The sequence below is a fragment of the Physeter macrocephalus genome, chromosome 14 (assembly GCF_002837175.3).
Source record: "Physeter macrocephalus isolate SW-GA chromosome 14, ASM283717v5, whole genome shotgun sequence".
NCBI classification, from domain to species: Eukaryota; Metazoa; Chordata; class Mammalia; order Artiodactyla; family Physeteridae; genus Physeter; species Physeter macrocephalus.
In genome coordinates, this window is record NC_041227.1 from 77,203,839 (window position 1) to 77,218,040 (window position 14,202).

General features: G+C 44.4%; 1 protein-coding gene and 1 long non-coding RNA gene across 2 annotated transcripts in view; one reads left to right on the plus strand and one right to left on the minus strand.

The window, feature by feature from the left end:
- Positions 1-415: 415 nt before the first annotated feature.
- LOC112065659 (rho GDP-dissociation inhibitor 1-like) lies at positions 416-1,991 on the minus strand. Its single transcript, XM_055090620.1, has one exon. The coding sequence runs from the start codon at positions 1,900-1,902 to the stop codon at positions 1,267-1,269; it is 636 nt and encodes a 211-aa protein (XP_054946595.1). The 5' UTR covers positions 1,903-1,991; the 3' UTR covers positions 416-1,266.
- Positions 1,992-2,243: 252 nt separating this feature from the next.
- The window catches only part of LOC102983716 (uncharacterized), a 20,297-nt gene continuing 8,338 nt past the window's right edge, over positions 2,244-14,202 (plus strand). The window contains exons 1-4 of the long non-coding RNA XR_008619087.1: positions 2,244-2,695; positions 3,061-3,259; positions 3,519-3,663; positions 4,195-4,343. This is a non-coding gene — a long non-coding RNA (uncharacterized lncRNA). The remainder of the gene's footprint in view (positions 2,696-3,060; positions 3,260-3,518; positions 3,664-4,194; positions 4,344-14,202) is intronic.

A 14,202-nucleotide genomic window follows, 5' to 3' on the forward strand; every position in this document is an offset into this window, starting at 1 on the left:
TCCTTATGGTAAAAATGTCAGAAAGATGCGTGCCTAACGGTTCAGCACAGTCATCTCTGGGAGAATGTGAGATACTTCCACCCCCCCACCCCCTTCACTTGTGTGCCTTTTGACTTACCTTCAATTTTCGTGTATTGAATCTTAAATTTTGCACCCCCTTACTTCTTTTCATTCACATTAAAAAAAAAATTGCTTGGGGAATTTCCTGGCGGTCCAGTGGTAAGGACTCCAAGCTCTCACTGCGGCGGGGCGGGTTCCATCCCTGGTAGGGGACCTAACATCCCACAAGCCCGGCAGCAATGCCAAAAAAAAAAAAAGAAAAAAAAATTGCTTGGCTGGTCTAATTTGGTTAACTTTTTCATCTGTGTTCTTTTTTTTTTTTTTTTTCCTTACGGGGAGTTTATTTCTCGGTCCGAAAAGGAGAAGCAGGACAGGCTCTTATGCATTCTAGGCCCGGGCCTGACCGGGGAGGGGCAGGGTGGGGTGGGGGGCACAGGGGACGGCTCCAGCTGTGCAAGCTTGGTCCCACAGTTGTCCTGGCTGGGTCCCGGTTGGCCTGCTGGGGATGGTGGCACCGAGCCTGGGGGCAGAGGCAGCAGGCCAGTGGGCCCAGAGGACGGCACATATGGAGGCAATAAATACTGACAGGCCAGGCACGTGACTCCAGGCCGGCAGGCCCAGGCGGGACAGGTAAGGCTTGGCCACTGGTTTTGTCTGCTGAGGGCTCTCTCTTGGGGCCGTGGGCTCTAGGCACTGCCCACCGGGACAGAGAAGGCAGAGGTGTGAGGACACCCAGCCTCCCAGATGGGACTGGAGGCCGCTCAAGGTTTGGCATTTGGCTTTCCCAAGCCCCTGGAGCCGTCCCCGCAGCCCTGGCCAGGGGAAGGGGGACTGACCGGGCCCAGGCAGACCGGGGAGCTGCAGCAGCACATCCCACACACCTTCTCGGGCCACGGGGATCACAGGCGGGGCAGGGACTGGGGGAGACCACATGCTCATGCAGACACGGGGTTAGGAGATTAGTGACGCCCCCTCGGCACACGTTCCACATGTTAAGGCATCATGGTTAGACGGTTACTGACAGATGGATGGACTGACCGGGGAGAAGTGAAAGCTGGAGGACGACCGGCCCAACGAGGCCCCACGTGGTACACCCCACCCCCACCAGGAGGGCGTGCCAGAACACGAGGTGGGGCAACAGAGAAGGCCCAGGGGACCTGAGCCCCTCTGCAATGCCTGGCTCCCTTGCCAGGTCCTCAGGTCGGGTTAGGACGGTGGGGGAACCTCAAGGGATACAGAAGGGGAGGTGTAGACCTCCCTCCCCACAGCACAGGCGGAAGCAGCAACAACACTAGACCACCGAGGAGGCTGGGGCCAGCAGGCTGGAAGGGTGGAGGAGAGACAGGGGGCCTCCTTCATGGGGGTTAGGAACTCGTATTCCTCCGCCCGAGGCCCATAGCTCCCCACCATGTAGTCGGTCTTGTCAGTCTTAACGCCTTTCCTGTACGTGTGCTGGATGTACTTCATGCCGGACACGATCTCTCGGTTCACCGGGAAGGAGATTTTTATCCTGTATTCCACACCCTCCTTCAGCACAAAGGACTGCTTCTTAAAGCTCTCCAGATCACCTGTCAGGTCCAGCTCCAAGGGGCCCGGGGCGGTGCTACAAACCAGGATCAGTCGGGCCACCACAACATTGGGGACGTTGGGGTCGGCAGACACGGCCACACGGCCCAGCAGGGCCTCCTTGTACTTGCGCAGACTCTCGTCGTCCTTGTCCAGCTCCTGGATCTCCTGGGTGCTCTTCTGGGCCGGGGGCTTGTAGTTGACTGAGTGCTCATCCTCCTCGTTCTCAGCCGCAATCTGTGCCAGCTGCTCGGCTGTGGGCTCCTGCTCAGCCATACTGACCTCTAGCTAGGTCTGGGACACCGGAGGATCGTCCTCGCCGCTCTCGCGCTCCCTCCCGCACAGAATGACGAACCTTTGCCGCCCCGCCCGCGCGCGCCCGGCCCGCCACTCATCTGTGTTCTTAAGTCTCTCTCTACCTGGCGGCTGCGAGGAGGCCCCTCATTTCCAGGAGGGGGTGATGGTGATGCAGAGCGGTAGGGGCTGGGGTGCTGTGGGGGTGATGTAGGGGCGGGGGCGTGGAGGGGGAGGGGCAGGTGAGGTCGGACGAGGAGAGGTGGGGATAACGTGAGGAGCGACGGGGCGATGTGGGGGGCGTTGGGGTGGAGTTGGGGCGATGTGGCGGGGGTTGGGGTGGAGAGGGGCGGGCCCCGCTCAGGCCCCGCCCCACAGTGGGCGGAGCTCGCAGAGGACCTACAACGCGCGGCGTCGGGCTCTGTGCGCAGGCGCGCGTCGGTCCTCGGCGGGGCTCCCTGGTGGTCTCGGGCCTGTCTGGGCGCGGTCGCGCTTGGGGCGGGCGGTAGGCCCTGGAGGTCGGCGCCCTGGTCAGCGCGGGCCTCCTGAGGCTGCGAAGAGGGGCGCGGGGCGGAGGCAGAGGCAGCGCCGCCTGGGCCGCGTCCACACTGAATGGGGGGAGACTGGGGGTCCCGAGCGAACGCGCGGGAAGGGCTGAGTTTGTGGGAGAGGCCGCGCTGGCTGCGGGGTCTCCGTCCTCGTAATCGCCGAGGCGGCCTGAACGCGGCCCAGAGGACTGAGCGACAGACCCCATCGGGCCCCGCAGCCCGGGGAGGTAAGACGAGCCCCGTGATGCTGCTCGGCGCGGCGTGGCGCGCGTTCCTCGGGCCCGAATACCTAACCGAAGCGTGTGTGCCCGAGGCTTGCGGCGGTGGTTTGCATCCCGCGTTTCCTTAGTTCCCTTAGACTGGTATCCGTCTGGCCCAGCGCCGTCCGGAACAGCCTCCGGCCGCGACGGAGACGCCCCGCAGCTGTGCCGTCCAGAGGCCGAGGGCACTTCAGCCGCGGCCGGCCCGCCTTTGTCCTCAGCCTCCTCTGGGTCGTAGAAGTGCGGCCTGAGGTCTCTGGAGCTGCGTGTTCTCAGAGAGGCAGATCTGGCACCCGGATGAAGGTTCCCGCTGAAGTGAATTTGTCCCCTAGGCTCTGCTGGAACAGAGCATCTCTACTGAGCCGGAAGGAGGGGGACTCCAGGAACGGGAATCTCACAGGGAAGAACCCCCACTCCCTCCAGCCTCTGACCCAAGACCCATCAGAGCTTCAGAAGAGAAGCGGAAGATACCCAGAAAAGGAGCATATCGCCCGGAGGGCCGAGGCTTGAGTAATTTCACCACCATCAGCTGTGAGTCACTTTGGAAGAGAGAAGGGAGCTGGGACTGAGTGAGACATGTGGCGGGAGTGATGGGGTGCTGGGGGATTCCGCAGCTGGGAAGCTTTTATCTTCAACCCCACCCCAAATGGCACCCTCCCCTCCCTTCATTCTCCACCAGTTCTTTCCAGAAGGTGGGCAGCGCTTTTCTGTCGTTCCTGTTCTTAGAGTCAAGAGTAGTAGTTCCCAGACGGTTTGCCAGGATTATCTATCTATTTTCATTTGACCCAAGGGAAAAAGCCTGAAAGGGGAAATGACTTGTGAAGAATCGGTAAGAGGCACATAGAAGTCCTGGCATGTGCTGTCCACACGATCGCATGGAAACACGTTTCCTCTTAAAAGAAATCCTTTTTAGGACGTCTCTGGTGGTCCAGTGGGTAAGACTCCACGCTTCCAATGCAGGGGCCCGGGTTCGATCCCTGGTCAGGGAGCTAGATCCCGCATGCATGCTGCAACTAAGAAGTCCACATGCTTCAACTAAAGATCCCCTGTGCTGCAATTAAGACCCGGTGCAGCCATAAAGAAATAAAAATAAATAGATACATATTTAAAAAAAATCCTTTTGAGAAACAGCAAGTTAGAAGAAACAGTTTTTCTTTTTAAAAAAACAAGGTTAAGGCACCTATCCCTTTTTTCAAAACTTTATGAGGATTCTCGGACTCAGGGGGTTAACATCTTGGTAGTAAAACAGTTACGCAGACTAGCCTTTAGGGTTTTTCCCCCTGCTATATCAGTTTTAATGAAGGCATCATGTTTCATATTTTGAGATGCTATCATTTGCTTAACAATTCTGCTTTAAATAGTTCTGTGTTAGTGAGAGGGGAACATAAATAGTTAAAGGAGTAGGGAACATTGTGGGTTTAAGGAGTCACGAAGGGGCAGGTGTTAACCTTCCTCTCCTTCTCCAGGATTAAAGGTTGCCCAGCTGGCGTGTGGAAGTTTTTAGGAAGAGCGTTGAGGAGCTCTCATCATCCTGTTCCTCTTTCCTCCTCTTCCAGGAATGCCTTCCCAGGTTTTGACAGTCTTCCAAGAGCAACAGAAAATGAACAAATCCCAGGTGAAGTATTTCTTTTCTCTATTCCCTATTTCATTTTCCAGTGGATTTCATGGCTTTTATTAGGGTGTTCATATATTAAGATGGAAAAGTGGAAATAGATAAAAAGCCACCAAAATGGGATTCATCCTGTCCTTCCTACCCCTCACCTCATCCTGGGTGGCCTCTAGGCTCTACTGCCTTTAAGATGTCATCATTTCTTAAACCTGTTTTTTCTACTTAATTCTTTCTCACCTTATCAGAGCTTCATCTTCTCTCCCCTGCACTGTTGGAACAGTTTTTTCTTCTTTCTCCCCGAGGTTAAGTCTGTCCTCCTGAGTAATCTGAAATGCTATTCAGATGATGCCACTTCAGTTTGGAAACCACTTGAACAGCTTCTGGCCCTCCACAGGGGAAAGGCTGAGCTTCTTATCATGAAATTAAGGCTGTTGAGAACAGAACCGCTTCCTATTTCTCTTTGTTTTATTAAATATTTAAAAAAATTCTCATATTCTACATTTTATTCGACAGTGATTGATTAGTGTGTGAGGTACTGAGCTGTGTGCCACAGACTCTGCTCAAAACGATGTGGAGACCTGGTCCCTTTTTGATGGAGTTCACAGTTTAGAGGAGAAGGTGACATTTAAAGAGTAAACATGTGACAGTGTTCTCCAGTGACCCCAAACCTGACATAACTTCCTGAACACATCTGGTTACCGCCCACCTGTGCATCTCACTCATGTCTCTGTCCTGCAGGCTGACCTGGGAGCCTTGCTCCACTTCCTTTCCTGAGTCTCCAGTTTATCTCTCAGGAGCTAACCTGGGGGAGATCTCTTCCAGGAAGCCCTTCTCCTCTTTCTTTGTCCCCTCTGGATTAATTGCCCTTCCCCTCTGTGCTCCACAATGCCCCTGCTGTCCCTGTCACTGCACTCTGTCCATTGCGTGGAAATTACCTGTGTGTGTCTGCGTTGACAGGCCATTAGCCCTTCAAAGTCCAGATGCATGCCGTGTTCATCTTCATATTTTCTGTTCCTCACCCTGTGCCTTGCTCCTGGTAGGTGCTCATCACGTGTTTGTGGCTGAATAAGCAAATGGTAGGCTTGGAAACCAAACTCTGCTCTGACTGGATAATCATCCTACCTGAATACAGAGCAGGGCCATCCAGGAGAATTGGGGTCTCCTTTCCCTTCTCTGAATGCTATCTTGGATCATGCAAGGTGGAGTATTTTTGTTATTGTTGCTTTTGTAAGAATTCGTGTTTGTTTGAGCAGTATTAGGTTTACAGCAAAGTTGGGCTGAAGGTACAGAGATTTCCCATATACCACCTGCCCCCAGACACCTACAGCCTTCCCCATTATCAACAATCCCCACCAGATGGTATGCTTGTTAAAGTGGATGAACCTACGTTGACACATCATTGTCACCCAAAACCTATAGTTTACATTAGGGTTCACTCTTGGCGTTGTACATTCTTTGGGTTTTGATGAATGTATCACATGTATTCACCATTATAGTATCATACAGGGTAGTTTCACTGCATTTAAAACTCCTCTGTGCTCTACCTGTTCATCCCTTCCTTCCCTCCCTGCCTCCCCTCCCCCCACCAACCACTTCACTGTCTCCATTGTTTTGCCTTTTCCAGAATGTCGTATAGTTGGAATCATACAGTATGTAGCTTTTTCAGATTGGCTTTTTTTGACCTAGTGATATTCATTTAAGATTTCTTCGTTTCTTTTCATGGCTTGATAGCTCATTTTGTTTTAGTGCTGAATAGTATTCCATTGTCTGGATGTACCACAGTTTATCCATTCACCTACTGAAGAATATCTTGGTCGCTTCCAAGTTTGGGAAATTGAGAATAAGGCTACCATAAGAATCCGTGTGCAGGTTTTTGTGTGGACATGAGTTTTTAACTTCATTGGGTGAATACCAGGGAGCATGATTGCTGGGTCATACAGTGAGAGCATGTTTATCTTTGTAAGAAACCATCAAACTATCTCCCAAAGTAGCTGTGTCATTTTGCATCCCCACCAGCAATGAATGAGAATTCCTGTTGCTCCACATCCTCACCAGCATTTGGTGTTGTCAGTGTTCTGGATCTTGGGCATTCTAACAGGTGTATGGCGGAATCTCATTGGTTTAATTTGCAGTTCCCTAATGACATGTGATGTGGAGCATCTTTTCATATGCTTGTTTGTCATCTGTATATCTTCTTTGGTAAGCAGTCCCTTAAAGTCTTGGGTTGTTTGTTTTCTTATTGTTGAATTTTAAGAGTTCTTTGTATATTTTGGATAATAGTCCTTTATCAGATGTGTCTGTTGCAGATATTCTCCCAGTTTGTGGCTTGTCTTTCCGCTCTCTTGACAGTGTCTTTGACAGAGTGGAAATTTTTCATTTTAATGGAGTACAGCCTATCAGTTATTTCTTTCATGGATCATGCCCTTGGTGCTGTGTCTAAAAAGTGATTGCTAAACTGAAAGTCATCTAGATTTTCTCCTGTGTTATCTTCTAGGACTTTTGTAATTTTGTATTTTACAGTTAAGTTTGTGATCCATTTTTAGTTAACTTTTGTGATGGGTGTAAAGTCTGTGTTTAGATTATTTTTTTGCATGTGGATGTCCAGTTATTCCAGCACCATTTTTTGAAAAGACTTATCTTTGCTCCATTGTATTGTCTTTGTTCCTTTGTCAAAGATCAGTTGACTACATGTATGTGGGTCTATTTCTTGGATCTCCGGTTTGTTTCATTGATCTATTTGTCTATTCTTTCACTGTCTTGATTACTGTAGCTTTACAGTAAGGCTTTAAGTCAGGTAGTGTCCGTCCTCCAGCCTTGTTCCTCTCTTTCAATATTGTTTGGCTGTTCTGGGTCTTTTGCCGTTTTATATAAAGTTTAGAACCAGTTTGTTGATATCCACAAAATAATTGACTGGGATTTTGAGATTTCATTGAATCTGTAGATCAGGTTTGGAAGAACTGACATCATGGTAACATTGAGTCTTCCTGTCCACAAACATGTAATATCTCTCCATTTGTTTAGTTCCTCTATTTCTTTCATCAGAGTTTTACAGTTTTCCTCATATACATCTTGTACGTATTTTGTTAGATTTATACATAAGTATTTCATTTGGGGGGGTGAGTGAAAGTAAATGATACTGTTTTTAATTTCAAATTCCACTTGTTCATTGCTGTTATATAGAAAAATGATTGACTTTTATATATTAACCTTGTGCCCTGCAAAATTGCTATAATCGCTTAATAGTTTCAGGACTTTTTTGTTGATTCTTTTGGATTTTCTACATAGATGATTTTGTCATCTGACAACAAAGACAGTTTTATTTCTTCCTTCCTCATCAGTATACCTTTTGTTTCCTTTTCTTGTCTTGTTGCATTAGCTAGGACTTCCAGTACAGTGTTGAAAAGGAGTGGTGAAAGGGGACATCCTTGCCTTGTTCCTTATATTAGTGGGAAAGCTGCTAGTTTCTCACCATTAAGTATGATGTCATCTGTAGGCTTTTGTAGATATTCTTCATCAAGTTGAGGAAGTTCCTCTTTTTTCCTAGTTTACTGAGAGTTTATTTATTTATTTTGGCTGTGTTGGGTCTTCATTGCTGTGTGTGGGCTTTCTCTAGGTGCGACTAGCAGGGGCTACTCTTCGTTGTGGTGCATGGGCTTCTCATTGTGGTGGCTTCTCTTGTTGCAGAGCATGGGCTCTAGGTGCACAGGCTTCAGTAGTTGCAGCATGCAGGCTCAGTAGTTGCGGCACACTGGCCCTAGAGTGCACAGGCTTCTGTAGTTGAGGCGTGTGGGCTCAGTAGTTGCGGTGTGTGGGCTCTAGGGCGCGTGGGCTTCAGTAGTTATGGTGCACAGGCTCCAGTAGTTGTGGCGCGTGGGCTCTAGAGCGCAGGCTCAGTAGTTGTGGTGCACAGGCTTAGTTGCTCTGCAGCATGTGGGATCTTCCCGGACCAGGGTTTGAACGCGTGTCCCCTGCGTTGGCAAGCGGATTCTTAACCACTGCACCACCAGGGAAGTCCTGAGAGTTTTTTTAATCATTTCTCAAATGCTTTTTTTGTGTCTTTTGATATGATCATGTGATTTTTGTTCTATAGCCTGTTGATGTGATGGATTACATTAATTGATTTTTGAATGTTGAGCCAGCTTTGATATCTGGAATAAATCCCACTTGTTTGTGGTGCGTATTTCTTTTTATATTTTGTCAAGGATTTTTGCATCTATATTCGTGAGAGATATTTGTCTGTGGTTTTCTTTTCTTGTAATGTCTTTGTCTTGAGACAAAGAGGTAGGAAGTATTCCCTGTTTCTATTTTCTGAAAGAGATTGTAGATACTTAGTATAATTTCTTTCATAAGTGTTTGGTAGAATTTATGAGTGAACCCATCTAGGCTTGGTTCTTTTTGTTTTGGAAGGTTATTAATTATTGACTCAATTTAAAAATACAGACTTATTTAGATTGTGTATTTGTTCTTGTGTGAGTTGGGTAGATTGTGACTTTGAATAGATTGGTCCACTTCATCATTGTCAAATTTGTGGGCAGAGAGTTACTCATTATATTTCTTTATTATTTTAATGTCAGTGGGATCTGTAGTTATATCCCCACTTTCATTTCTGATATTAGTAATTTGTGTTCTCTCTTTTTCTTAGTCTAGCTAGAGATTTATTAATTTTATTGATCTTTTCAAAGAATCGGCTTTTGGTTTCATTGATTTTTCTCCATTGATTTCCTATTTTCAGTTTCTTTTGAAATTTCATTTTGATTCTACTCCAGTTTTTATTATTTTTTTCTGCTTACTTTTTTTTTTTTTTTTTTTTTTCCCCCTCCCGTTGTGGCTTCTCCCGTTGCGGAGCACAGGCTCTGGACGCACAGGCTCAGCAAGCGGATTCTTAACCGCTGCACCAGCAGGGAAGTCCTGAGAGTTTTTTTAATCATTTCTCAAATGCTTTTTTTGTGTCTTTTGATATGATCATGTGATTTTTGTTCTATAGCCTGTTGATGTGATGGATTACATTAATTGATTTTTGAATGTTGAGCCAGCTTTGATATCTGGAATAAATCCCACTTGTTTGTGGTGCGTATTTCTTTTTATATTTTGTCAAGGATTTTTGCATCTATATTCGTGAGAGATATTTGTCTGTGGTTTTCTTATCTTGTAATGTCTTTGTCTTGAGACAAAGAGGTAGGAAGTATTCCCTGTTTCTATTTTCTGAAAGAGATTGTAGATACTTAGTATAATTTCTTTCATAAGTGTTTGGTAGAATTTATGAGTGAACCCATCTAGGCTTGGTTCTTTTTGTTTTGGAAGGTTATTAATTATTGACTCAATTTAAAAATACAGACTTATTTAGATTGTGTATTTGTTCTTGTGTGAGTTGGGTAGATTGTGACTTTGAATAGATTGGTCCACTTCATCATTGTCAAATTTGTGGGCAGAGAGTTACTCATTATATTTCTTTATTATTTTAATGTCAGTGGGATCTGTAGTTATATCCCCACTTTCATTTCTGATATTAGTAATTTGTGTTCTCTCTTTTTCTTAGTCTAGCTAGAGATTTATTAATTTTATTGATCTTTTCAAAGAATCGGCTTTTGGTTTCATTGATTTTTCTCCATTGATTTCCTATTTTCAGTTTCTTTTGAAATTTCATTTTGATTCTACTCCAGTTTTTATTATTTTTTCTGCTTACTTTTTTTTTTTTCCCCCCCTCCCATTGTGGCTTCTCCCGTTGCGGAGCACAGGCTCTGGACGCACAGGCTCAGCGGCCATGGCTCGTGGGACCAGCCGCTCCGCGGCATGTGGGATCTTCCCGGACCGGGGCACGAACCCTTGTCCCCTGCATCGGCAGGCAGATTCTCAACCACTGCGCCACCAGGGAAGCCCTCTGCTTACTTTTGATTTAATTTGTTCTTCATCTAGTTTCCTAAGGTGGAATCCTAGATGACTGATGTTAGATCTTTCTTTTTTCTAAATATATGCGCTCAGTGCTATAAATTTCTAAGTATTGATTTTGCTGCATCACACAATAAATTGTTTTTTAATTTTCATTTAGTTCAAAATATTTTAAAATTTCTTTTGAGATTTCTTCTTTCACCCATGTGTTACTTAGAAATGTGTTGTTTACTCTTCTTGTATTTTAGAGTTTTTCAGCTATCTTTCTGTTACTGATTTATAGTTTAATTCCATTGTGGTCTGAGAGGTTAGACATTGTATGATTTCTTTTCTTTTAAATTTATTAAGGTGTGTTTTATGGCCCAGAATGTGGTCCATCTTGGTGAGTATTCCATGTGAGTTTGAGAAGAATGTGTATTGTGTTTTTGTTGGATGAAGCAGTCTATAGATGTCAGTTAGAGCCAATTGACTGATGGTGTTGTTGAGTTCAACTACAGGCAAACCTCAGAGATATTGTGGGTTTGGTTCCAGACCATCCTAGTAGAGCGAATATCATAATAAAATGGGTCACACAAATTTTTCGGTTTTCCAGTGCCTATAAAAATTATGTTTACACTGTACTGTAGTCTGTTAAGTGTGCAATAACATTATGCCTAAAAAAATGCACATACCTTAATTAAAAAAATGATGCTGTTAGAAAAATGATGGCAGTAGACTTGCTCAATGCAGGGTTGCCACAAACCTTCAACTTGTATTAAAAAAAAAAGGCAGTATCTGCGAAGCATAGTAAAATGAGGTTTGTCTTTGTGTCTTTACTGATTTTCTGCCCGCTGTTTGTGATAGAGCTGTGTTGAAGTCTCCAACAGTAGATTCCGTCTGTTTCTCCTCGTAGTTCTGTCACTTTTTGCCTGATGTATTTGACACTTTGTTGTTAGGTTCATACATGTTAAGAATTGTTACCTCTTCTTGGAGATTTGACCCCTTTATCATTGTGAATGACTTTCTTTATCCTTGATAACTTTTCTTACTTTGAAGTCTGCTGTGTCTGAAAATAATATAGCCACTCCACTCCTGCTTTCTTTTGATTAGTATTATCATGGTGTGTCTTTCTCCATCCATGTACATGGTGGGGAGGGGTGTTCAAACTCTTATTTTTAATGGAGTTCCCCCCCCCCAGTTTTTTTATTGTGGTAAAACACACATATAAAATTTATCATTTTTAGATAACTAATAAGGACCTACTGTATAGTACAGGGAATTCTACTCAATACTCTGTAATGGTCTATATAGAAGAAGAATCTAAAAAAGAGTGGATACATGTATATGTATAACTGATTCACTTTGCTGTACACCTGAAACTAACACAACATTGTAAATCAGCTATATTCTAAAAAATTTTTAAAAAATTATCACTTTAACCGTTTTAAGCATTCAATAGTATTAAATAAGTACGTTTATAATGTTGTGCAACCGTCACTCCATCCATCCACATGACTCTTTTATCTTATAAAGCTGAAACTCTGTACCCATTAAACGATAACTTCACATTCCTTCCTCCTCCTAGCCCCTGGCAACCATCATTATATTCTCTGTCTCTGATTTTGACTGTTCTAAGTACCTCATATAAGTGGTTTTATGTAGTATTTGTCCTTTTGTGCTTGTCTTATTTCACTTAGCATAATGTCCACAAGGTTCATCCATGTCGTAGCATATGTGAAAATTTCCTTCCTTTCTATTGTATATACATATCACATTTTGCTTATTTATTCATCTGTCAATGAACACTTGGGCTGCTTTCACATTTTAGCTAATGTGAGTAATGCTGCTATGAACATGTGTGTACAGATTTTTTTAAAAAAGTATTTATTTATTTATTTATTTATTTTTGGCTGTGTTGGGTCTTCGTTTCTGTACGTGGGCTTTCTCTAGTTGTGGCGAGCGGGGGCCACTCTTCATCGCGGTGCGTGGGCCTCTCACTGTCGCGGCTTCTCTTGTTGCGGAGCACAAGCTCCGGACGTGCAGGCTCAGTGGCTGTGGCTCACGGGCCTAGTTGCTCCGCGGCATGTGGGATCTTCCCAGACCAGGGCTCGAACCCGTGTCCCCTGCATTGGCAGGCAGATTCTCAACCACTGCGCCACCAGGGAAGCCCCAGATATTTCTTTAAGATCCTGCTTTCTCTTCTTTTAGGTATATACCCAGAAGTGGAATTGCTTGGTCGTATGGTAATTTTGTTTTTAATTTTTTAAGGAACTGCCACACCCTTTTCTGTAACAGCTGTACTGTTTCACATCCCCACCAACAGTGCACAAGAGTTCCCATGGCTACACATCCTCTCCAGCACTTGTAATTTTGTAGTGGTTGTTGCTTTTGTTTTGTTTTTTGTTTTCATAGTAGCCATCCTAATGGGTGTGAGGTGGTATTTCATTGTAGTTTTAATTTGCATTCCACTAATGATCAGTGATATTGAGCATCTTTTCATGTGCTTATTGGCTATTTGTGTGTTCTCCTTGGAGCAATGTCCAAGTCCTTTGTCCATTTTGAATTGGATGTTTGGGGAGTTTTTGGTGTTTAGTTTTAGGGGTTCTTTATATATTCTGGATATTAGTCCCTTACCAGACATATGATTTGCAGGTGTTTTCTCCCATTCTGTGGGTTGCATTTTACTCTGTTGATAGTGTCTTTTGATGCAGAACATTTTTAGTTTTCAGGAAGTCCAGTTTGTCTGTTTTTTCTTTTGTTCCCTGTGCCTTTGGTGTCATTTCCAAGAAATCATAGCCAGATACTGTGTCATGAAGCTTTTGCCGTGTTTTCTTCTAAAAGTTTTATAGTTTTAAGTCTTACATTTAGGTCTTTGATCCATTTTGAGTTAATTTTTTAATTTGAGGTTAAGTAAAGATCCAACTTTATTCTTATGTGTGTGGATATTCAGTATTCCTAGTACCATTTGCTGAAACAACTATCTTTTCCCCATTGAATGGTCTTGACAACCTTGTCAAAAAGCATTTGAGCATAAATTTGAGGGTTTATTTCTGGGCTCTCTATTTTTTTCCTTTGGTCTGTTTGTTTTTATGCCAGTACCACACCATTTTTAGTACTGTAGCTTTGTAGTATCATAAGGGATATAGGTCTGTAGTTTTCTTGCAACATCTATGTCTGGCTTTGTTATAAGGGTGATGCTGGCCTTGTAGAATGAGTTAGGAAGTGTTTGCTCCTCTTCAGTTTTTTGGAAAAGTTTGAGAAGGATTTGTATTAGCTCTACTTTCTTTCTTTGGCTGTGCTGCACAGCATTTGGAATCTTTGTTCCCTGACCAGGGATCAAACCCATGCCCCCTGCAGTGGAAGCGTGAAGTCTTAACCACTGGACTGCCAGGGAAGTCCCAGTATTAGCTTTTCTTTAAATGTTTGGTAAAATGAACCAGTGAAGCCATGGTCCAGGACTTTTATTTGTCGGGATATTTTTGGTTACTGATCCAATTTCCATACTAGTTATAGGTGTATTCAGAGTGCCTATTTTCTTCATGATTTAGTCTTGGTAGATTTTGTTTCTAAAAATTTTTCCGTCTTGGTAATCCAATTTATTGGTGTACAGTTGTTCATAGTACTCTCCCATAGTCCTTTTTATTTCAGCAGAATCGGTAGTAATGTTCATATCTTCATTTCTGATTTTAGTAATTTGAGTCTTTCCTCTTTTTTTCTTATTCCATCTAGGTAAAAGTTTGTCAAATTTGATTATCTTTTTTATTTTTAACATCTTTATTGGAGTATAACTGTTTTACAATGGTGTGTTAGTTTCTGATTTACAACAAAGTGAATCAGTTATACATATACATATGTTCCCATATCTCTTCCCTCTTGCGTCTCCCTCCCTCCCACCCTCCCTATCCCACCCCTCTAGGTGGTCACAAAGCACCGAGCTGATCTCCCTGTGCTATGCGGCTGTTTCCCACTAGCTATCTATTTTATATTTGGTAGCGTATAT